This window comes from Lygodium microphyllum, chromosome 15 (assembly GCF_053477565.2).
Source record: "Lygodium microphyllum isolate KBCC chromosome 15, Lygodium_microphyllum_v1.1.10, whole genome shotgun sequence".
Classification (NCBI taxonomy): Eukaryota; Viridiplantae; Streptophyta; class Polypodiopsida; order Schizaeales; family Lygodiaceae; genus Lygodium; species Lygodium microphyllum.
The window spans coordinates 40,714,549-40,738,353 of record NC_141149.1 but is presented as its reverse complement, the minus strand read 5'-3'; the positions used below and the strand labels follow the sequence as shown (position 1 = coordinate 40,738,353).

Sequence of the window (23,805 nt, the reverse complement as noted above, 5' to 3'; positions counted from 1 at the left end):
GTTGGATTGTACACCAACTTGACATCAAAACTACATTTTTGCATGAGGAGCTTCAGGAAGAAGTGTATGTTCAGTAGCCCAATGGTTTGTCAATTGAAGGATCCGAACACTTGGTATGCAAGCTAAAAAAGGTTTTGTATGATTTGAAGCAAGCTCCAGAAGCTTCGTATGCCAAAATTGATGCCTCCTTCCTTAGCCAAGGATTCATTAAGAGCCCATTAGAGTCTACTCTCTACATATGCAAAGAGGGGGAATCCTTGCTGATTATTTGTATTTATGTGGATGACCTGCTGCCCATAGGGACACATGTTGATTAGATTTCAGTATTTAAGAAAAGTTTGCAATAAACTTTTCAAATGTCAAGTTTGGGACCTTTGTATTACTATTTGGGCATTCAGTTTCTTCATGATACTAGGGGCATCAGATTGTCACAATCCAGATATATTGGTAACTCCTTGAAAGATTTGGCTTTCAAGATTGCAAGCCACTAAGTACACAAATGGAGATTGGACTTAAGCTATCTGTGCATGATAACAGTGGCATGTTTGGCATTCATACATATGGTCCAACAGTTGGACGTCATTTATTTATGAAACACAATGCCAGATATTCAGTTTGTAGTTTTAGCACTAAGCAAATATATGCACAGCCCACACGTCACATCGGCAAGCTGTGAAGTGTGTTTTCCATTACTTGCAGGGTACTAGGACTCTTGGATTGCTTTATGCCAACAGGGGGCCGCTGCACTTACATGCTTACAGTGATTTCAATTGGGCTGGAGATCTTGATTCTCCGCATTCTACAAGTGGAAATTGTTTCTTTCTTTGCTCATCTTGCATTTCTTGGCTTAGCAAGAAACAATCCATTGTTGCCACATCGTCTTATGAAGCTGAATACAAGGTAGCTTTCACTACTACAGTTGAATGTGTATGGCTAAGATGTTTGTATACTGAACTTGATGAATCTTCTTTTTTTGCAAGTAAAATGTGGCTGATTATATTACTCAAAAAAACTTATTACAACGGAGTACTCATGCTCAACAAACCAGCTGGAGCTAATGTAAAGTCACAAATACATCATGTATACAAGCCCCTCAAAGCAGTTTGGCGGGGATGGGGGCAAGAAGCCATTGGGGGGGGTGGTATTGCCAAATGGGGCTGCCTCCCTGCATCACAAAAAATAGATCATGGCCGTCCCGAGTGCGCATGAAATGACAATGGAGCTCCTGACTCGCCTTGCACCTAATTCCATCAGCCGCAAAGGGAGTGGATGATGGAGCTCCAGAGCTCTGCTAAGGTTGCCTGTACTGAAAGTTTCTATCCGCCGAAAACCTCCTAACACCGGGCCTTCCAAATATGCCATCCAGTAAGACTCCCTATGAGCTCCCATACCTCCAAGCGGTCTGTTGTGGGCTCCAGTACCTGCTGGCGGATGGGTAGAGCCTCCAAGCCAACCATTGTGCACGACCCTCCCTCGATAATAAATCCGGCCTCAGATGGCGCCCCATCCATATCCTCCTGCATCAGTACGTATCTGCCAATCCAGGCAGTGTACTCTAGAAACCTAGGTGGTTTCTTGGTGATCGCAGTGGCCAACCATAGCCACTCTCCTAAATCCCATTCCAGCGCCGAAAACCTCCTAACACCGGGCCTTCCAAATATGCCATCCAGTAAGACTCCCTATGAGCTCCCATACCTCCAAGCGGTCTGTTGTGGGCTCCAGTACCTGCTGGCGGATGGGTAGAGCCTCCAAGCCAACCATTGTGCACGACCCTCCCTCGATAATAAATCCGGCCTCAGATGGCGCCCCATCCATATCCTCCTGCATCAGTACGTATCTGCCAATCCAGGCAGTGTACTCTAGAAACCTAGGTGGTTTCTTGGTGATCGCAGTGGCCAACCATAGCCACTCTCCTAAATCCCATTCCAGCGCCGAAAACCTCCTAACACCGGGCCTTCCAAATATGCCATCCAGTAAGACTCCCTATGAGCTCCCATACCTCCAAGCGGTCTGTTGTGGGCTCCAGTACCTGCTGGCGGATGGGTAGAGCCTCCAAGCCAACCATTGTGCACGACCCTCCCTCGATAATAAATCCGGCCTCAGATGGCGCCCCATCCATATCCTCCTGCATCAGTACGTATCTGCCAATCCAGGCAGTGTACTCTAGAAACCTAGGTGGTTTCTTGGTGATCGCAGTGGCCAACCATAGCCACTCTCCTAAATCCCATTCCAGCTCATCAAGTGGTCTGCCCTCCTAGATTCAAAGGCGCCACTCCATGAGCTCCTTCCAAAAAACATAGAGGTCCAGTCGCAATGTCTTCCCCTGAAGGCCCACCACCCAAATCCTCCTCCATGAAAGGGCAGTTGTGCCATCATCCTACTTCCCTCTGTCAAGGGCCAAACACCCCCCCACCTGAACAGCAAAGAAAGTCCCCTATGGAACGCCACCCACTCTACCTGCCACCTGTAGGGGAATGCCTGCTGGTGAAAACCTAGCTTCCCATACCTCCCCGAGCTCTATCGGCTCTTGTATCAAGGGAGCAAGCCACTCCTGAGGTATTGCTACGTCTATCTCCCTTCTCCTCAACTCCACTTCTCTCTGGCAGCCTGATACTCGCTGCAGCACCTCCTCATCCCCCATCCTGTACACCTCCCGCCATGTCCTGATGATATAGGAGGCCAGGCCGGCCTCCCAACTAGCCCAATGGATGTGGGGGTGCTCGCCGATTTGTACCCCTTCCTGATCTTTGACCTGGGGGTTCCACATCACCAACTAATGGTCTATCTCCTCGTGGTAGCCTGGGGGGCTCTGGATTAGGGCCTTATGGAGGCCTTGCCACACGTGGAGTAAGCTACATAGAAAAGGAAATGGGGGGGGGGGGGGGGGGGGGGGGGTCTGTGCTGACGTTAAGATCCATCTTAGCGACGACCTCCACTCACCGCCTAGCCTCGGTCTACAGTCCTGAAGGCCCTCTTGCAATAAGACCTTCCAGGTCTGCCTGCCTAGTGTGATGCCTCGGCCAACTAGCTTGTCCAAGAGGGCCATACTCTGATACCCTAGGTCTATGATCCCAAGCCCTCCCTCTGATGGACGTCATACGATGGTCGCCCATATCTCCTTCGCCCTGGAATCCCTGGAACCATCTGACCCTAACCAAAAGAAATTCTGGACTACGTGGCGAAGCTGCACTACGCATGAAGAGCAGAAGCACCAACATGAGGTGTTGTACCAGGCTGTTGCTAGGAGAACTTGGTTAACCACCAGGGCTTGGCCGACTAGTGAGAGGAGAGTCGTGCTCCAGTAGGTCAGTTTCCTCCGAATAGAATCAAGCACAAGAAGAAACTGCTGGGCAGGAGTGATGTCGAGTCCCACCTGGAACCCTAGGTACCGGATGGTCTGCCCTCTACTCACCCATCTAAATCCCAGGTGGACACCCCACTCCGTGCTAGAGTCTGGGTCTGTGAGGAAACCAACTGACTTTCGCCAGTTGATTTTCACCCCCGCTACAGAAATGTACATGTCAAGGGCCAGCCTCACTCTCTCAAGCATCAACTCATCGTCCTCTATGTAAAGTGCTGTGACAAGCGTGAGCCGTTGGGGCGGGGGACTCAACATGGGGAGGGCGAGTTGTTGAGTTGGGTGATGGCGATGGCGCGGTCGAGCTGTGGCGGGCGCGATTAGACGGAACGAGGGGCAGCTTGAGACGTGACGAGTTGAGCTCAATCCATTTTTTTGCTTGAACTTGATATATCTATCACAAAGTCTACTCCTTTGTTTATTGACAATCAGAGTGCCGCTGCAGTGGAACTTTGAGCTAGCCTATGGCAACTCGCATGGCCTATGCCACATAACAATCCATGTACAGGGGTATCTAATGAACCTATCCTCGATGAGGCTCATGAAAAGATGTCTATAGTATTGCATCTTCGTGATAAGAGAAGTCGAGGGGTGCCACCCTTGTCTTATATGTGTATTTCCAACATTGTCATACCTAGTAATCATGTTCCTCTCTATCCATGGGAGCTAGACAAGAGGTGAGACAATTGGAAGTAGCGGGGGTCATCATGTTGATATCATATTTGGCAAATAGCTGCTCCACGTGGAAGTACCTTGAGCTCTCAAATCCCTCGTCAACCATCTGTTGCACAACAGCCAGTGCTCTCCATGGTACTATATTAGGTGTAATGCTTTATATTCTTTGTATAAAAGTAATAATCTAAAAGAAACCCTCTATCTCCATGGGTTGTGCAGCAAACTCTACCCTAATAATATCATGTGGCATTAAGGGTTTGTTGTGTATCATCCGTAATAGCAAAATAATATGGGACCTCTCTATCTATATCTAGACTGATGTGGTAATGTGGTCCTTTCACAATACTTAAAAGACATGACAGATAGCTTGTGAACTCCAATTACCTTCCACAAGTAAGAGACATCCATTGTTTCATGTAAGCAAGCTTAAAAGAAAACTAGGTGTTATAGATAGACTCATCTTATACTAGAACTCTTTAATAAACAATACCTTCCACATGAGCCTAAGAGAATTTTAGATGTTTGTAAAACGAATGAATACTATTGAAGCTTGAAGAATAGTTCAGAAGAGAGTTTCACATGGAAGTGTCTTAGCATAATCAAGCATTGCATTTTTCCCAATACTTTGTGAATTTTCAGATTGAGAGGCATCATCCTTGCTTGATCCCATCTCAATATCTAAAGACATTCTTGCTGTAAAACTTAACTAAATACAATTTCAGCACTAGAGCAAAGCTTCTCACCTTCAATCAAGTGCCTTGGGCCCATCCATTCGAGGGAATTGATGGTATATCCCAGCAAGGAAACCTTGAAACCAACCTTTCTTCTTGGATAGGGTGGTAAATAATCTAATTAAGCACTTCATTACAGCAATTAACAAATGCACAAAACTGAAATGCACACTTTACCATATAATCTTGGACATTGGACAGTCTGTTAGCCCCACCCTTGTAGTATTTATTTAACTTTTATTGCAAATGGATTGAGTACAATGGAGATCCTCAAACCTCCTCTCCTAATCCAAGTGCCTCTTGCTATAAAATTAACCAACAAACCTCCAAACCAATTTGCCCCTTGGTTTACTTCGGGATTGGCCTTCACCCTGCTGCTTGAAAGACAAATTCAATCCCAAAAATGTTTAGCTGCCTCTTGAATCTCCTTGAAATTCCTTAATTTCAATTGCTGGACTTCAAGTCCTAGGCCCTCAATTCTGAGCACGCATCCGGAGACGGCTGTCAAAACCCTAATTTTTGCTGTAAATTAGGGTTTACTACAAGATTGACTAAAATCTCTTCTTTTGATGGCTCAAACTGTAGGAAAATACTAACATAACTTAAGAGATAGCTGGGGAATGAGAGAGAATGCTCTAGAGAGAGAAATTTCAAAGTTTCATCGCAAGAAACACTAAAAAGCTATTGCTGCCATGTTCAAACAACCATGGAAGTTGTCACCTACAGCTTAGGACCACCAGAAAGATTGTTGCCGCTTTTGTATAATGTCATCTGCACCAAAAGGACCTTGGGTTACTATCACCTACTCCTGAGGGCTCCAAACTATTCTCATCTGCTCTAGCACTAATCCCTGGTGCCTGCAAATCACATTGGTAGCCTCTCCTTGCTGCATGATACACAACTTGACCCCTGAGTTGTCATCCCTCAAGCACCACAAGCAGCAGACACCCATGTTGGGTTAACTATTTCTTTGTGCTGAGGAAAGCAAGCGCAGCCCCAACTGTGGTTCTCAAGCTCAACGGAAAGCAAGGTATCAGTTTGTCTGTACATGGGTAAGAGAGTGTGGACAGTGTCCTGGCTTTGATTTGGTAATACACATCATTTCTAGGGCTTTATACAGAACATCTTTTCAAAAAGCCTGTAAACTAGACTACATTCCAGTTTCAACAAGAGTGCTTTTGCTCTGGATCCTGCCCCACCTTGCTCAGCCTGTACTTCCTGACATTGAAATCAGGATGTTGGATTTATTACTTCATTTTCTAGCTCTTCCAGATAGGCAAATCAGAAGCAGAATTTAGTAATCGCTTCAAAATTTAATGTCTCTCATTCTAGTATACCACATTGCTTTTGTAATTCCCAACAACGGTTACCAATTTTCAGATCATTGTACACTCTTGAAGATTACAAAAGTTTAATATTAAAATCATCAAACTTTCAAGTCTAGTCATGCCCCAAAAGACAACTTTCTATAAGAGGTTCTTTCAATTTTATCTATATGACAAATAGAAACCTGTGGTGAAGAGTCAACAAAAGAGACTCCAACAGAGATAAAGCTGAAAATCATTTCATCTGAGCATTGAATATCTGCAATTTTCTCATTTTGAGCCTTTGCACGTATATCAAGTGTTGATCCATTAGGATCTTTGTTTGGATGCATGTTTATGTCCTGGAAAGTCAGAACCTGAAGAAAGTAACTTAGGATCAGTGATAACAAATGATGTAGAATAGCATGACAGCAAAGTCTCTTTGGAATATAGTTACCCGTGCAGGGCCCTCAGCATGCACAGAAACCAGAAACTCTCTCACAGATTTCTGCAAATACAGCACATTTGCAGTGAAACTAAACTGATAGCTCAAACCCCTTGCCATTTCTCTAGCCAAATAAAGTTTATACAAACCTGGTGTGATGGGTGTACTTGCACAGGAGGATATGTTTTAATTTCATCCAGATCATACATTCCTAAAACACCTTCACCAGGAATCTGATACAAGAAGAATAGCCTCTTAAAACAGGGACAGAAGCAGGAGAATCATATTACTGTGCTCCTATTTATTTGTCTATTGTACATGTATATTGTTGCACTGACCTCAAGAACAAGCTGGTGAGGTCGCCATGGTTCATCCCATGAATACAAACTAGAAGAATATGGGAGTAATACACTCTCAAAATTGGGGCAGTTTATCTGGTAAAACCTTAAACGCTGTGTGGATTCAAGCACCACCAACAAAAGTCAATCAATGCCAACAAAGTTGGAAACCAAATACTACTGAAGTATCATCATATTAGAGCCTGCATTAACAATACAACAGCCTCCTTATGCAAAATTGCTGGCAGCAGCCCGCCTGCATGGCTTCTATGCAATCACTTCAAGATTAGAGATGTTCAACATATCCTCGTCAATGCTAATACCAAAGTACCTAGGGCAGAAAGAAGAAGACTGCTTGATTCTTCAGGATACCCCACTTGCGTACTTGACAAGTATTCTTGGCTCCATGGTATAATACTAAAGGAGAATTAGACAGGTGAAAATCAGATAAATACTAGTACTCTACATGGTCTTGCAGAGATATCTTAGCCATGTCCCCCAAAGTCAGTCCAACTGTTTTAGCGATGTTTTCAAGTAATAAATGCCAACCCTGCAGCATCTATGAATACCTTTTATTAAATGAAAGTCCATACAAAAAATTACATTGTTTGTTGACCCATATGTTTGATCTATCCAAATAAAAAGTTCGTCACTTGTCAACCCGAAGGTGGAATCCATACTTAAATACCTTCATGAAATTTCTATCTCCTTCCCACTCTACATCCCACACTCCAGAGAAATACCTGCAGTGGATAAGAGGTCCAGATCTAGGTGGCAAGCATACATTAGACTTTAAAGTGAAGGAGGCCTTGACATCATCACCACCCGCAGTAGTACTCCTCTCCTCCTAACCATTCCCAAAGTAAGGAAGATATTACCATACCAGCCAGAGGAGCTGATAACATTTAAAGAGAGGACAAGATCATAGAGGAATTCAAGGGTCTGTAAAGCAACTATCTGGGCAGTGTCAGCCATGATTATAGTTCCATTGAAGGGTCTGTAAAACAACTATCTGGGCAGTGTCAGCCATGATTATAGTTCCATTGAACACAAGGTAATAGAAGGTGACGATATTGTATGAGGATATCCATCCACCCCCAAGCATGTGGCCAAGGAAAATTGTGAAGACTTAACCCTACTGCCAGGATTTCCATATACACACAAGCCACCCAAAGATCCTAGTGTGCATTGTCCTTGTCTAGCTAGACCATCATCAATTGTATCCTAAGGGCTAAGCTGCTCCACATCCAACTGGAGTTGAAGCACTTTTTGCTTGTTGCTCGCATGCTTCAAAATGAGTTTTACTGCGAATTGACCTGCTTCTTTTCTAGTAGCACCATCTTTTCTTTGAACATCTAGAAGCTTCATCAGTCCTAGATATGCATGGTGGAGTCAGCATTCTCATCTCACAGCAATGGAACTCCAAATTGGATGATTGAGGTATTCTAAGTAGATAAATAGCATTACACAATCAATTCAATATGATCTAATGTAAGTGACCAGAAAAATGTGAGAATGAATACTTTGATGTTAGCCAACACCACGTTGAGAGGGAAATTGCGCACCCCCCGCCCCACACCGCCCACCCCCCCCCCCCTTTTACATGACATTATTGAAACAAACCACGAGCACCAAGTGCCTCAACCATACACGATCACAATTGGCTCATTTGGTGCAATTCTGAAAATTAGGATTTTGAAACCCTAATTTTTGCATAAATTAGGCAGGAAGCTGATTTCCTCCTCTTATGCTTTGATGTATTTAAGTTGAGGAGATAAAACTTCTTGAATCAGTGCTAGATAAGCATGTACAAAGTATGTGGCTCAAATATCAGCGTTAGAGCTTGTTGCAAATGAAGAGAGACACCTCCAATACATAGGTGTGGAGCTTAGGTGCTCAAAAGTGGAAAATAGAGGCTAAAAATGACAAGTATTTGTTGAAAATGGCAAGTGTTGAGCAAAATAAAAAGTGTACAGACACTGTCTCTTCAAAATTGCACACCCTATTCTAAATGCCACATGTCACTTTTCTAACGATAGAAGCTTTCAAACCTTCTACTCTAAAAATCTCTCAAATGGTTAAGAATTTGAGGTAGCCATTGAAAACAAAATTGTTTCTTATTACGAGATTCGGAAGCCTCTGCTGCAAACACAATTTCCATTGAAATAACTTTCAAAAATAGCAATCTCCTAAATTTTAGGAGTCCCCAAAATTTAGATTCATGAGAGTTTATTTGTACAGGTCCATCGGTTCATGGTTTGTTTCTTTGATCATGAGCATCTAGTTTTGTAAAACCATTTGCTCTAATCGAAGTATCTATTCATATTTATCTACTTCAAGTGGATTCTCTATACTAGGTTCCAATGGTGGAGACCCTTCATAACACTTTAGATTCAAGAAAGCTTAATTGTATAGGTCCATCCATTCATAGTTTGTTTCTTTGATCATAGGCAACTAGTTTCGCTTTTTCTGAAACCACTTATTATGAAGCCTTCTAGTCAATGTATCCACCTTATTTAAAATGTCTTCATCATTTGGGTTTTTTGGTCAATCTAAGCACCTGACTAAACTTTTTGATTCCCCTCGAGCTCAAATGACGACCCTTGTATACAATCTAACCACCCTTGTATAAAAGGATAAACATTAATCCAATATTTTTTAAAATACTCAAATAATATACAAATCACCTTTCAAGGTATATGAGCATCAAGTTAATTTGAATCGTTGAGCAAATACATCCTCGTAACAATCGATGTACAAAAGCTTGGCTACATCTCTCCCTCTTGAAATCTTTCTTTTTCTCAAGACATTACTTGATGTACTTCTAGTCCTATAGCTTCTTCATAAGCTACAAGTATTCCTTGATAGTCTTTTAAATATTTTTGTGGCATCCATTTAGAGTCTAAATGAGAGTAGTTTTAAAATTCCAAAAGAAACTTTTCGAAAATGTTTCTCTCTCGTTTCTTGATCATAAGAAAAACTATTTTCTCTAATTGATGTATCTCTTTATATTCATCTACTTCAAGTCGATAATCTACACTAAATTCCAATGGTGGAGATCCTTCCTCTAGTTGTAGCCAAGAGTCCTGCTATGGATCCAAAATGTTGAACTACCCCAACACTGGAAGATACATAATACTTTTCATATTAGTTTACTACGACCTTTTAGAGGCCAATTACCTATCCATCTTGTCTAGCCCAAAGTGCTATAGCTTTATTATACATGATAGTTGTAAGCTTCACATTTCTGTATACTGGAGCATACAGTAGAACAAAGGCTAGAGGAAATAGCCATATATTTCTACTCAAACAGGTATCACCTCTTGTTGTGCCTCTCGAACCCCAATCAGCATTGATTCAAATTCCCTGCCACAGCCCCACCAATCCTTGGGCCACTTCCAGCATGGAATTTTCATTAACAGGTAGGCGCACGCTACAGCATCCTACCCATCGACGTTGATCCAACCTTTCCCTTTAACTTAGATTGTTGCAATTCAATGCAACAAGAGGATCTTGACCTTACATCCCTCAGTGGCTGCTCCAGGCAGAGAATTAGAGTAGTGGCATACATTGAAAGGAAATGGCACATATGCTTCGAGTCCAAACCCAACCACTTGTCTTATAGATGGATGGACACATTGGGCATACCAAAGGAGGCCTCTTCAGAGCCTTCAATGGTATCCAAGAGAGTGGGTGTGGAGAGATCCCTTCCTTGATAGACCATGCAACATCCCCTTTTTTTGCTACACCACTAGATTGGGACGGAGGATACAAATGAGAAAGATTAGAGCACACTCTGTAGCCACCCCCCATTGGAATAGAAAAGGGAATCTCAAATGAGTTTTTATGTAACTTTTGGAGACAGCCACATGACAACTTCAGACCTAGCAGATATCTCTCTTTCTATGGCTTCTAACCCATAGGAGTTTAGCAGTTGGCACTTGGCTTGGATATGGCACGGACCCAGTTGCATGTGTGCCAGTGGTCAGCCAAAGGAGACAAAGAGACATTGCCTATGGGACTATCCCAAAGCCCCGCAGATTTGGAGGAGAGTTCTTAGGATAGTATTCCATGGTATAGTGGAGTCCATGGTGGTGACATGGGGCGCTATACCTTGGGTCACAGAGATCCACTATGCGGCTATGAGGACACTCAGGGGAGCATTTATTTTCTCATCATTGAACAACATCTGAGAATGATCCCTACTCCAGACTACTCACAAACACAGTGGACTCAGGGACATTGTCACAGATGGGAGCCGATTTCCAATATTATGGCTTGGTACATATGGACTGTGAGATGTAACCAGGTCATTGATCTTTAGGATATACCCACTGGGGAGTCTTTATCGACGATTTGAATAGAGATAGTCCACATTCTATGGGAGATGGGAGAGGATGCAGGGCAGCTCTCAGAGGATGAGGAAGAAAAGAGAGGCTTTCCTACGGATTTGGGATTTAGACACCTTTCATACTATCCCTCAGATGCTTTGGCACTTTAGCCCACCAGATTGCTTGTTCACACAACCATTGTATCTCTGATATACTTAGTTACTCTTCACAAAGTTCCTTGTACATTGTATTTACATCAGGGGATTTTTCTCCGAGATGTTATTAATAGAATTCTCATTTCTTGAAAATAAAATAGGTTGTAGAAGACTTCCTTGCAATTACTAGTTTTGTCATAATGGCTGAGAACTATGGAAATACTATTATTGAGAAGTAAAAAATGCAAAGAATTCACATGGAGCTTGGACAATCTTCCAAAATATGTTTTCAATAAATATAAAGGTACAAAATATTCAGCTCAAACAAGAGTTAAACACTTTGAAACAAGGAAAGATGTTTGTAAATGAGTATGTTTTAATGTGACAAGCATTATAGACGCATTATCAGCTATTGATACAATACCAGATGATAATTATTTGGTTTCATCTACTTTGGGTAGCCTTAACAATGAAAAATCTTGGAAATTTTTTGTTCAAAGGTCTTTGCTCAGTTTGGGTTTTACCACCAATAAGCTTTTGCTATATTGAAATTTTTGGCTAGCTCCAAACTAGCCTTAAAAGGCCTTTTAACTTTCTCATTATTGTTTGGAAAGATGGGCTTATTGCCCTTAATTTTTGCAATGTGACCTTTCAGCAATGCACTCTTTGTTATTGCATGCTCAATCAACTGAGCCATGCTGGTCTTTCCGTCTTTGTACGAAAATCTCAAATCCACTTGGGTAGTCCACACAATGGTACTTATCAATTTGTTCTAACATGGCTAAATTTATGAATGAGGTGATTGGCAACACTACTGCCTAATACATTGAGTTGTACTCATCCAAGTCCTCATATTATTCAGAATCTAACTTAAGCCAAGCTATCATTATATCCACCTTAGAAGAGAGAACCTACTTAAAATTACCCAACTCTTCAGTGTCTTCCCTTGCATTAGGAGCCTGCTCCACCATTGTAGTGCTTTACCCTTCAGACAGGGGGCCGCCTTGTGCACTTTTGAAGACTCCATGAAATTGGCCCCTAAATGAGCTCCACTAAAACTACTACAAGAAATTCAATGCTTTTAGCTTATCTTGCATATCACTAAGGGACTCAAACTTCACTACAGATCCATATTCCTTATAATCTTTAGCCTTTTACCTAGGCATGAGATTCCCATAAGCTAGTGTTGCGAGTAAGGGCGTGTGTGCCTAGCAACCCATATTTATTCATTATACACTATATTTGCACACTTGTACACTACACGTGGCCAATGCCCATCACTATCACTTTACTCTTTATTTCTTTAGTAACAAATAGAATAAGTGAAGGTCAGTCACACACGTGACTGTTGAAGTTCCCACATACAATGTCTCTCTCTCTCTTCCTCTCTTGCTCCATCCACCATAGCTCTTACTTCCACTTGAATACTTCCACTCAAGCTCTACCTTTCACCTAATATCAAAGCTTGGACACGAGGAGCTTCACCGATCATTTGCTTCAATCTGTTAAGAAGCTTCAAGTCAAGGTTTCATGGCAGCCATTGTTTCTTCCTCCTGAGGTATGATCTTCCATTCTTCAAGCTTGTTCCTACTTGCTCCTGGCTTGTCTAGAAGCTTCCCAAGGTGGCTAAGCCAGTGCTTGTTGAGCTAAGGAGCAGGCATAGTGAAGAAATACCCTAGCACAGAAACATAAATGAAAGCATATGACGAAGCATAAACTCAAAAGAACACAGTTAGGGTAACTTAGAGACAATGAACACACTGGAAATCAAAATCAATGACAGAATATTGAATATACATTGCTCATGCAACACACAAACCGTGCACGAATGGACATTGTACACTGAACTCTATTGTCTTGAGGACCAAGGCAGGGTTGCTAAACGGGAGAGAGTGTCGTACTCCTAACCAATCCCGAAACGCAGGACAGCAGCCACCGAGTGTCACACAACAGCAAATGTTGCAGTGTGTGGTGACGGACCAGTGTGAACATGCAAAGGAGAGAGAAAACTGCAAACACATATTTGTTGATGACATGGACTATCAAGCAGCAGCAAACACTAGTCAAACGCAACAGCAATGATGATGTGGACAGCACGGTGGCAGTTGGACTAGTCAAACACAGCCTGCCTAGAAGTGTAGACAACAAACACAACCTATGATCAGGGCATCATGTTGGCTGCAGCCTGTCTGGAGGACGCCTAATAGCTAGCAACAACAAACAGGGCTGAAAACCTGCACAGAGGCTGGAAATAGATGCCTAATGGATGTGGACAGTAACAAGCAGCTTTGACTGACATGTCCTCCACGAACAGGGTATGGTCATTCAGCAAAGCTAAAGGGCTCAAAACCTACAAAAACGAGATTCAGCTGAATGGAGGGCAGTATGCCTATTCATAGAAAGTCACAAAACCTCGTACTAACCATTTCCAAACTCTCTCAAACCATTCACCGTTTTAGAGTTTTCATGAATTAAACATTTTTGGGACTATTTAAGTGGTAATTAAGCATGCAATGCTTATATTAGCTCAATACCCCCTCTCAAGCCCTAAAACTAAGCTAGATAGCAAGGCCAATCAAAGGTTCTGAGAGTTTTTGTTTTTATGTGTTTTGAACCCAAGGTGTCCCACCCCAAAGCAACCAGGACATCGCGCAAAGGGTACATGGTGCCTATCCAATGGCCTAACAACTTCCAAGACTACAAAGGCGATGATTATCTTACCAAGGGAGTCCAAGTGGTCACCTCACAGAGCCCATAGCATTAGACAAAGGATGCATATCGGCTGCCCAAATGGCATACCAAGTCCTACAAAGGCCAATGGAACCAAAGCGAACTTTTCTTTTGGTTTTTGGTTGTTTGGTGGGTGTTTGTTTGGTTAGATAATGATTCTATCAAAAAATAGAGCTAGCATTATATTAAGTAACGCATAGGAGAGTAGTAGCCAGATCCAAAGGCTTCCACAAAATAAGCAAGCTATCCCTACCACTACTAGGTGTCGATGACAAACAAAAAGGCTAGTGGTATGTGAAACAAATATGGTGGGTACGTGGAGAGGCAAAAAAGATGTCTGGAAAGCAACTAAGCAAAGCTAATTGTTCACTAGCCTAAGTGTCCTTTTACAATCATGTCATTCTAATGATGCAAATGAAGGATGTTAGCACCTTGCATACAGAGCTCAACCGTCACATCGTGCTGCTGTCCCCCTGCCCCGATTACGCGTCATCCGACTGATCGCCCGTCCAATCGCTCCATCCGACTGTTCACCCGCTATCCGATCACTCGCCCCGCCCTAACTGTTTGGCCTCCCGTCCCGACTGATCGTGGCCGTCCCAGCACTGTTCGCACCTCCCAGTGCTGTTCGCACGTCCTCGGCCCAACGTTGTGTAACGTCCACCTGTCTACCATTTCCCCCTCCTGCCTGGCTGTCCCCGTGGTTGGCCATCCCCCCCCCCCCCCCCCCCCGCCATCGACAACCACCTCCGCCCATCTCTCTCCCCCCCCCCCCCCCCCCCGTGCCAGGACCCGTCGAGAGTTACTTGTGCACCCTCCCCCCCCTTTTTCCCCCTCCCCTCCAGTTGCTCCCTCCCCCTGCAGCAACTCCCCATTCAGCAACACAGCAGCACGATAGGTAGGTTCTCCCAGAGGGACGGGCAATGGAAACCTTTGGTTAGATGCCAGCGTACTCACCGAGTGCCCCCCAGTCGAACACCTTGCGCATAGTCCTCTTTGAGGAGCAGCTCTTAGCCATCCGAGCTAAGGAGCTGGAGCTAATGGAAACAGCAATTTATGGTCAGGTAGTAGGACATTCCCCAGCTAGGGCCCAACTTTGGGACTGGCTCCACTCCACGCTGAGCATCGGCACGGCGCAGATCATGGAGGCGGTCCTATTGGGCCAAGGGATCTTCATGGTCCGCCTCAGTTCAGCAGATGCAGCTCGCAAGCTACTCGTCAGTTCACCATATACATCCACGAAGGGGATCATACACATGGTCCCTTGGTACAGTGGCTTCACTGTGAAGGCGTTTGCACTCCACAATAGGTTTCTTCGGCACCCAATCACCCTCCTCTTCCCCGGCCTGGCGATTCAGTACCGCCAATTGGTGCAAGACTTTGGAAGACTCTTCGGCACTGTCCTTCCCACGTCTTTCGCGGATGCAGTGACAGCGCCACGGGTCCCAAAGGTACTGGTGGCAGTGAAGGAGGTCAAGAATATCCCACAATTCCTAGAGATTGAGGCACGTAAGCATTCCTTTAGGCAGCAGGTCATTGTGACTGGGCAACCAGGGCAGTGCTTGCGCTGCCACGACTTTGGGCATCAGGCAGCAATTTGTACACGGTTTGGAACCAAGGCGGCTCCGCCCTACAAGCAGCTAGACGGAGCCTTTCTAGAACAGTTGGACAAGTTTTATGTGGGAGAGTGGGGAGGTTCTCGCAGAGGCCAGATTGAGCAATTGGTAAGCACCACACTATCCGATCACTGACCGGTTCTCCTGGCAGTTGATCCTCGAGCATCCGCCCTAGATACACGATCCTGTCGGATCCCTGACTCGATCTATAGAAGGGAGGAGGTGTCGAGACAGATAGAGCAGACCTAGACCAGAGAGTGGCTAAGGAGGGGCAGGATAGCAGAGGAGGTTGCAGAGGTCCTAGCCGAGTCAAGCAGAATTTACCAAGAGGCAGCCCTACAGACCAGGCAGTAGTCCTGGGAGGAGGAGAGAGCACTCCGGCAGGACCTGGCAGCTACGCAGAGATTGTTGCAGGAGGCACCAGGGGACCCCATCCTCCACGCACAGGAGGTGCGCGCGCGTGCAGCCATTGCTAGCCTAGAGGACAGGCGCTCGGAGTTCTCTTTCCACACTTCAGCAGCCTTTTGGGCACTGAAGGGAGACACGATGTGCAAGGAGTTCTTCCAGGTGCACTAGCCCTACACCGCGGGAGAACAGATACGCAGCCTTAGGGACCAGTACGGGAGAACCCATTCTAGCCCTGATGAGGTGATGGAGATTGCCACCGACTGTTACACATGCCTCTTCCAGCAGGAGACAGCTTCAATTAGAGGACAGAGATGCAGACAGCAGGTATGGAATCACATCCCGTCCCTTGTCACAGAGGAGACAGGACACGCCCTCCTAGTCCCCTTCACAGAGAAGGAACTAGAGGAGGCTTTCCATACACAGGATGGGCAAAAATGCCCGGGGGATGATGGCCTCTCTAAGGCCTTCTTCACTACCTACTGGGAGGTGGTGAAGGATCCTCTACTGAGGGCTTTCCAAGAAATATTCACCTCACGAAAGATGCCAGGGAGGATATCGGTAGGCCTTATCAATCTTCTCCCCAAAGGGGAAGACCGGTTGGAGCTATCCGAGTGGAAACCGATCACCTTATTGTCAGTGGCCTATAAGGCTCTGGCAAAGATGATTGATAGACGACTACGCCATGTGCTTCCAGACATCATTCATCACACCCACACAGGCTTTGTCCAAGATAGGATCATCCTAAACAATGTATTTACATTCTTTGAGGCGACAGAGTGGGCTTTGCACAGCGGGCAGAGACTGGCAGTACTACTATTGGACTTCGAGAAAGCCTACGACAGGGTGGACTGGGATTTCCTAGAGGGTACCATGGTGAGGTTAGGATTTCCCCACACTTGGATTCGCAGGGTCTCCGGCCTGTACAGATCAGCCACCAGCAGGGTTCTCATAGACAGAAGGCGAGGGGAGGAGGTCCGGCTAGAGAGATCGGTCCGACACGGCTGCCCCCTGGCCCCATACCTGTTTCTACTCTTCGCAAAGGCGATGTCCCACTTCCTCAGGTCACGTGTGAGTGGACTACGCGGCCTCCCACTTCCAATGAGAGAGGAGACTAAGTTGTTAGACTCAGAGTACGCAGACGACACAGGACTCTACATTGAGGACGATGAGGTGATGCTGGAAAGAATGAGGCTAGCTCTTGAGGTATTCTGTGTTGCAACGTATGCGAAAGTCAGTTAGTTTCCTCACAGACCCGGACTCCAGCACGGAGTGGGGAGTCCACTTGGGTTTTAGATGGGTGAGCAGAGGGCAGACCGTCCGATACCTAGGGTTCTAGGTGGGACTTGATATCACTCCTACCCAGCAGTTTCTTCTTGTTCTAGACTCTATTAGAAGGAAACAAACCTACTCGAGCACGGCTCGCCTTTCACTAGCCAGTCCAGCCCTGGTGGTTAACCAAGTCCTCCTAGCGACGGCCTGGTACATCGCCTCATGTTGGTGTTTCTCCTCATCCTGCGTAGGGCAGCTTCACCACCTGGCGCTGAATTTCCTTTGGTCGGGGTCTGATGGCTCCAGAGACTCCAGGGCCAAGATGGCATGCGCGACTATCAGAGGACATCAATAAGAGGGAGGGCTTGGGATCATAGACCCAGAATATCAGAGTATGGCCCTCTTGGGCAAGCTAGTTATGCTCAGTCTCACACGAGGCGGGCAGACCTAGAAGGTCTTACTGCAGGAGGGCCTTCAGGATTGTAAATCGAGGCTTGGCGGGGAGTGGAGGCCGTCCCTGAGATGGATCTTCACTTCAGCCCAGATTACCCCGCCCAGATCACCTTTCCTGCGAAGCCTACTCCGCGTGTGGCAACGCCTCCGTAAGGCCCTAATACAGAGCCCCCCACGTTGCCAGGAGGAAATAGACTGTCAGCCGGTGATCTAGAACCTCCAGGTCAAAGATAGGGAAGAGGCACAGATAGGTGAGAGCCCCCACATCCAGTGGGCTGGGTGGGAGGCCGGCCCGGCTCGTTCCATCAAGACATGGCGGGAGGTATACAGGATGGCAGACAAGGAGGTGCTACAGTGAGTATCAAGGTGCACGAGAGAGGAGTAAGGAGAAGAGAGATAGACGCAGCAATACCTACGGAGTGGCTTGCCCCCCCGATATGAGAACACATAGAAGCCGGGGAGATATGGGCAGCCAGGTTCTCTCCAATAGGCATCCCTCTTCAAGTGGCAGGTAGAGTGGGTGGAGCCCCCCAGGGGACCTTCTTTGCTGATCAGGAGGGGGGACATCTGGCCCTTTACAGAGGGCAACAGGATGAGGAGATTGCCACCCTTTCATGGAGGAGGATTCGGGTGGTGGGTCTTCGAGGGAAGACTCGGCGACTGGACCCCTATGTTTTCTAGATGGAGCTCAAGAAGTGGCGCCTTTGGATCTGGGAGGGTAGACCACTTGATGAGCTGGAGTGGGATCCAGGAGAGTGGCTATGGCCGGCCTCTGCAGTTGCAAAAAAGCCACCCAGGTTCGTAGAATACACTACCAGGATTGGCAGACATGTACTGATGCAGGAGGATATGGACTGGGCACTGTCACACAGCAGGCACTGGGCAAAGCACAGCATCACGGAGCCCTTCCGACGGACCTTCTCGCGCCGCCTATGGCATAGCTGGAGGCCGAGAAGGGTATCGTATTTTTTATGGCTGGTGACACATGGAGGATTGGAGGTGGGAAGCTGGCTCGCCTAGATGCAGAAGGAGGGAGGTTGTAAGCGCTGCACACAGCAGCTTCTAGAAACCCCAAAGCACTGCCTTTGGTCTTGTGAGGAGGCGCAGCTGGTGTGGAGAGGAGCATGCCGTATCCTTCAACGTATAGCCCCCTACCTCGAGTATATTTCATGGGGAGCTTTCTGTTGGCAGGCAGTTAGCCAGGGCCGTCACCTTCTATATGAGGCCGGGATGCAGGATACGATTTTCATGATCGAGGCAGGGTCATGCGCAGCGGTTGGTCTGGAAGCTTTACCTATCCCACAGGTACTGGGGCCCACAGCAGACCACTCAGAGATATGGGAGATCATAGGGAGTCTTACTCGATGGCATATCTGGAAGGCGCAATGCCAAGTGGCCTTCGGTGGTGAGAGACTCTCAGCACCTGCGACCTTAGTAGAGCTATGGACCTCCATCATTCACTCCCTCCGCGGCCGATGCGATCAGGTGCAGGGCGAGTCCAATGCTCGTCAGGAGCTCCGTGGTCACTTCATGCATACCTGGGGCAGCCAGGGCCTATTCTTCGTGATGCAGGCCCGCAGCCCCGTTTGGCGGTATACCCCTCCCCCATGGCTTCTTGCCCCTATCCCCCCTAGACCGCCTTGGGAGGCTTGTATACATGATGTAGTGGTCACTTTGCATCAGCTCTAGTTTATTCTGTTGAGCATGAGCACTCTGTTGTAATCATTTTTTTTTTTAGTAATATAATCAGCCACATTCTACTGGGAAAAAAAATGATGTGAATGAAGACACAAAATACTGTATACGTAATGTCTGAAAAGAAACCGTAAACAACATCATGTGACCACCAAGAGAAGAAATCCGCCCCCTCTCAAACTCGAAGGGAAAGCTCGAGGGAAACACCCTCTCCCTGTCAATCAAAAGAAGTAGGGGAGGGTGTGCCGAAGCCAAAATCCTAGGCAAAGTATATTGCAATAATAGTCGATTGACCCTTTTGGTCAATAAATCTACAATATTATCTGAGGAAGGCACAAGCTCTAGCCATATGGTCTCTAGCTCAACCTACTCCCTTCTGAGGTGAAAGTGGACCCCCACATACAACGTCCATGGTGTAATGGTCCGATTGCCCGCGAGGGCAACAGTACTCTAGTTGTTGTAGTAGACAATGCCGAGAGAGTAGCATGGAAACTCAAGTGTTGTCAATAAGCTCCTCAAATAGATAGTCTCCATGGTACCATCAAAAAGAGTCCTATACTCAAACCTCAAACATGGAAGCAACTACTATCTCCTACTTACAGCTCTTTCAAGAGATGGGTGCCGTGTCTAAGGTAAAGAGGTAGCCACCATGGGAATACCGAGTGTCAAGATCTCTTGCCCAATTAGAGTCAGTGCATCCTTACAAAGATAAACCAAAACCATAAGTCAAGCCATATAAATAGATACACCGCAAATATCTCAAAACGCAAAGACATGCAATCCAATGTGACATCCCAAGTCTAGTGATACACTGACTAAGCAAACTAACTATGTAAGCTAAAGCTAGCCTAGTATGAATCAACCAAATGAGTTTCCCTATCAAAGATTGATAGGTGTACGTATAGGCACGAATCCCAAAGACACTAAAGTGGAAAATTATATGCCAAGAGCCAAAGAATATCTTAGATGGAGTCCTCTGAGGAACTGCAACAGTCGAGCACCCGTTGAGGATGTACACAGAAGTGTTAATAGCCTCAACCCAAAGGTACCCGAAGAGCTCTGCTGTTGTGAACAATATAGAGCAGGCCATGTTTATGATGGCCTAATTCCTATGCTCTACAACTCCATTCTATGAAGGGGTGTTGGTAGAGGTAAGCAGGCCATGTTTTTGATGGTCTAATTCCTATGCTCTACAACTCCATTCTATGAAGGGGAGTCGGTAGAGGTAAGTTGGCATGAAACGTCATACTCCTCAAGAAACTCCAAAAACTCGTGGGGTGTGAACTCACCCTGACCATCACTCCTCATGTATCCTATAGAACGACCAATCTGGTTATGCACCAATAGCACCCAAGTAGAAAAATAAGTGAAGACATCAGAGGTATGCTTGAGAAAATACACCCATATATATTTAGAATGATCACCCACAATAAAAAAGAAGTACATTGCGCCATTTAAGGCGACAATGGATATTGGCCCACAAAGTCAACATGAATCAATCCTAAAGGTGCCTCAACTCTATGTGTAGACCATTAGGGAAATGGTGTATGGTGTTGCTACTCCAATTGACAAGCTTTACAGATATCTCACTATAGCTTCAAGAAGACAATAAGCCATTTGTCAACACAATAACTTATAAAGAGAGTTGTATCCGAAATATCTTAAGCAAAAATGTCAAAGGTACTCAATGCTTGTAGGCTCGTGTTGCGGCTCAAGCCTGGAAGCAGTCGAATACCGTTGGTTGTCCAATTGGAAAGAAACTGTCATGTGATACAAGCCACTAGGCTATGCCTCACCGCAAGCAATCACTAAATCAATATGAGAGTCAATGGCCTCGACTCTAGTCATTGTTAAGACGATTGTTGGACCCAACCAGCAAAGCTATTGAACAAATAATAAGTTCACCCCTAGTTGTGAAACATAGTATACATCATAAATGTAGCAACCCAGGCTTGGATTAGTGGAAAAACTAACACAATCGTGAGTGTGAATTGTGACTCAGTAGTTGTTCCCAACTCCAATGAGCCGAGCTGGCTCAAAAAATACAGATGTTCTCGATCCGGGTCATATGATGGGTAGCTCCATTGTTCACAATCCAAGGACTCTACAATCACCTTGTTGGGAGACAACTCACACATGTGGACAAGAATCGCATCCACAAATGTCTCTATGAGACAATGTGGGGCTCTGTAGACCAATCAGACAAGCCCTCTGTCATTGAGAACATTGTCCATTGTCATGGCTAACACGTGGCTGCATGGGTTTGCTGAGGATTGTCACCACCTTGCCTCCCTTGCTCAAGATCGCCCAATTGAGGAGAAGAAGCCAGAGTCTTAGCCTTTGGTGTTGTGTCTCTTGCCTTTGATCGACACTCGTCCTCAAAATAACCAGCCTTCTAACAATGTTGATAATACCAATTTTTCTTTGGTACATTCTACCACCTGAATTTTAGAGATGACTGGGAGTTTCCTTAGGTTTCAAAGATTGATTTTGATCAAAATTTTGATTTTGTTTACCCTTCCCTTGCTGCCCCATCTAAGAAGAAGCAATGAGAGCACCCTCTGTAGAGGTCAAACAATAAAACTAATCAAACAGCCAAGCATAACGCAAAAGCTGACACTCAAATTCATAAAAAGTGGGCATAGTGGGCTGCAGTATCATCTATTGCACGAAATGAAAGTATTTCCAAAGCAACTTGTTTAGAAACAATGTGATGTGATCATTCGAGGACTTAGGTGCCCCTATGGTAAAGAAGTCGACAAGAGGCAAGGATACTCAACCAACTTGACTTTCAAGTCATCCTGATCATTGATTTTAAAGTCTTGGAGCTCGTGGTCCAATTTGATGCGACGGGTCCTAACCAGAGCCGCATAGCGGTCTATCAAGTGTGCCCAATGCTCGGATGCTAAGTCAAAATGCTGAAGCATTAGGGTAACTCAAAGATAATTAACACAATGGAAATTTGAATCAATGACTGAATGCTGAATATACAATGCTCATGCAATAAACAAACTTATGCAAAAATGAAAATTGTACCCGGAACTCTCGTGGCTCAACGACCAAGGCAAAGGTGTTGAGCAGCAAGGTGTGTCATACTCCTAATGGATCCCGAAACATGGCAAGCCAACCTCCAAGTGTCAAATAGCAATAAATGTAGCAGTGAATGCTACTGGATCACTGTAGAACAAGCAAAGGAGAGAGAAAACAGCAAACATAGATTTGTTGATAACATACATTGTTAGGCGGCAGCATAAACTCATCAACAATAGCAATGATAACGTGGACAGCAGGGCAGCAGTTCCACTAGTCAACTCTAGCTTGCCCAGAAGTGTAGATAGTGAACACAGCCTGTGATCAGGCCACCAAGATCACTACAGCCTATTTGGAAAAGGCCTTATAGAGCTGGCGGCAACAAAAAGCGCCAAACATCTATGTGACGCTAGAGAAGCGCCTGATGGATGTGGACAGCAACAAGTGGCTTCGGCTAAGATGTCCTCTGTGAACACGGTGTGGGCAACAAAGCTAGAGGGCCTCAAACCTGCAAAAATGAGGTTGGACTGAATGGAGGGTAGCATGCATATTTATAGAAAGTTTCCACACCTTGTACCCCCACCATTTTAAAACTCTCTCGAACCGCGCACCATTTTATATTTTTCATTAATTAAACATTTTTGGGATTGTTTAAGTGGATGATTTAGCATGTAATACTTATATTAGCTCAAGAGCCATTCTATCCATCTTGAGTGGATACAGAGCATGTTGCAAAAGTCATGGATAGCTCTGGCAGCTTGACAACGCTTATGCATTTTGGCTAGACTTTTGCATACAATATCAGATTCGGGCATTCTATATCTAGAGACGAAGAATGCGACAAGAGCTATAGATCTAAGCACTCGTAGAGTTCACTCTGTATAGTTTTAACTTCTCGCTTTTACACTCTACACAACAATTCTAGTTTGGACAGCAAGTATTTCATCGGTTTATGCTCTACTCATGCTTATGGGGAATGTTTGCAATGCCCGGATTATGCATTGATGCTCCAGAAGGGGTTTGAGGCTGATTAGAGCTTGATTAGCTTAGTCATTGAAGTGTTTATTGCTGTAATAACACTTTCGGGTAACAAGTATACAGAGCAAGCTGCATACTTTGAATGCCGATTGTACCTACATGATATTGATGTATAGCACTAATGTATGAGCCTGGATATTGTTATGCCATGCCTATTGTGCCTATATTATATTTTGAGTATGCTACATGTCTACGATGATGTCTAGCATTGATGTATGAGCCCGAATAT

At 45.2% G+C, this 23,805-nt stretch overlaps 1 protein-coding gene across 2 annotated transcripts in view; it reads right to left on the bottom strand.

Moving 5' to 3' along the window:
* Positions 1–23,805, bottom strand: part of LOC148024453 (vacuolar protein sorting-associated protein, putative (DUF1162)) — a 233,987-nt gene that overhangs the window by 46,758 nt on the left and 163,424 nt on the right. For both annotated transcript variants that reach the window (XM_087694080.1, XM_087694079.1), the window contains exons 34-37: positions 6,852–6,965; positions 6,663–6,746; positions 6,526–6,576; positions 6,275–6,445 (exon numbers count right to left, since the gene is read on the bottom strand). In XM_087694080.1, the coding sequence (XP_087550206.1) occupies positions 6,275–6,445; positions 6,526–6,576; positions 6,663–6,746; positions 6,852–6,965 (420 nt within the window). The remainder of the gene's footprint in view (positions 1–6,274; positions 6,446–6,525; positions 6,577–6,662; positions 6,747–6,851; positions 6,966–23,805) is intronic.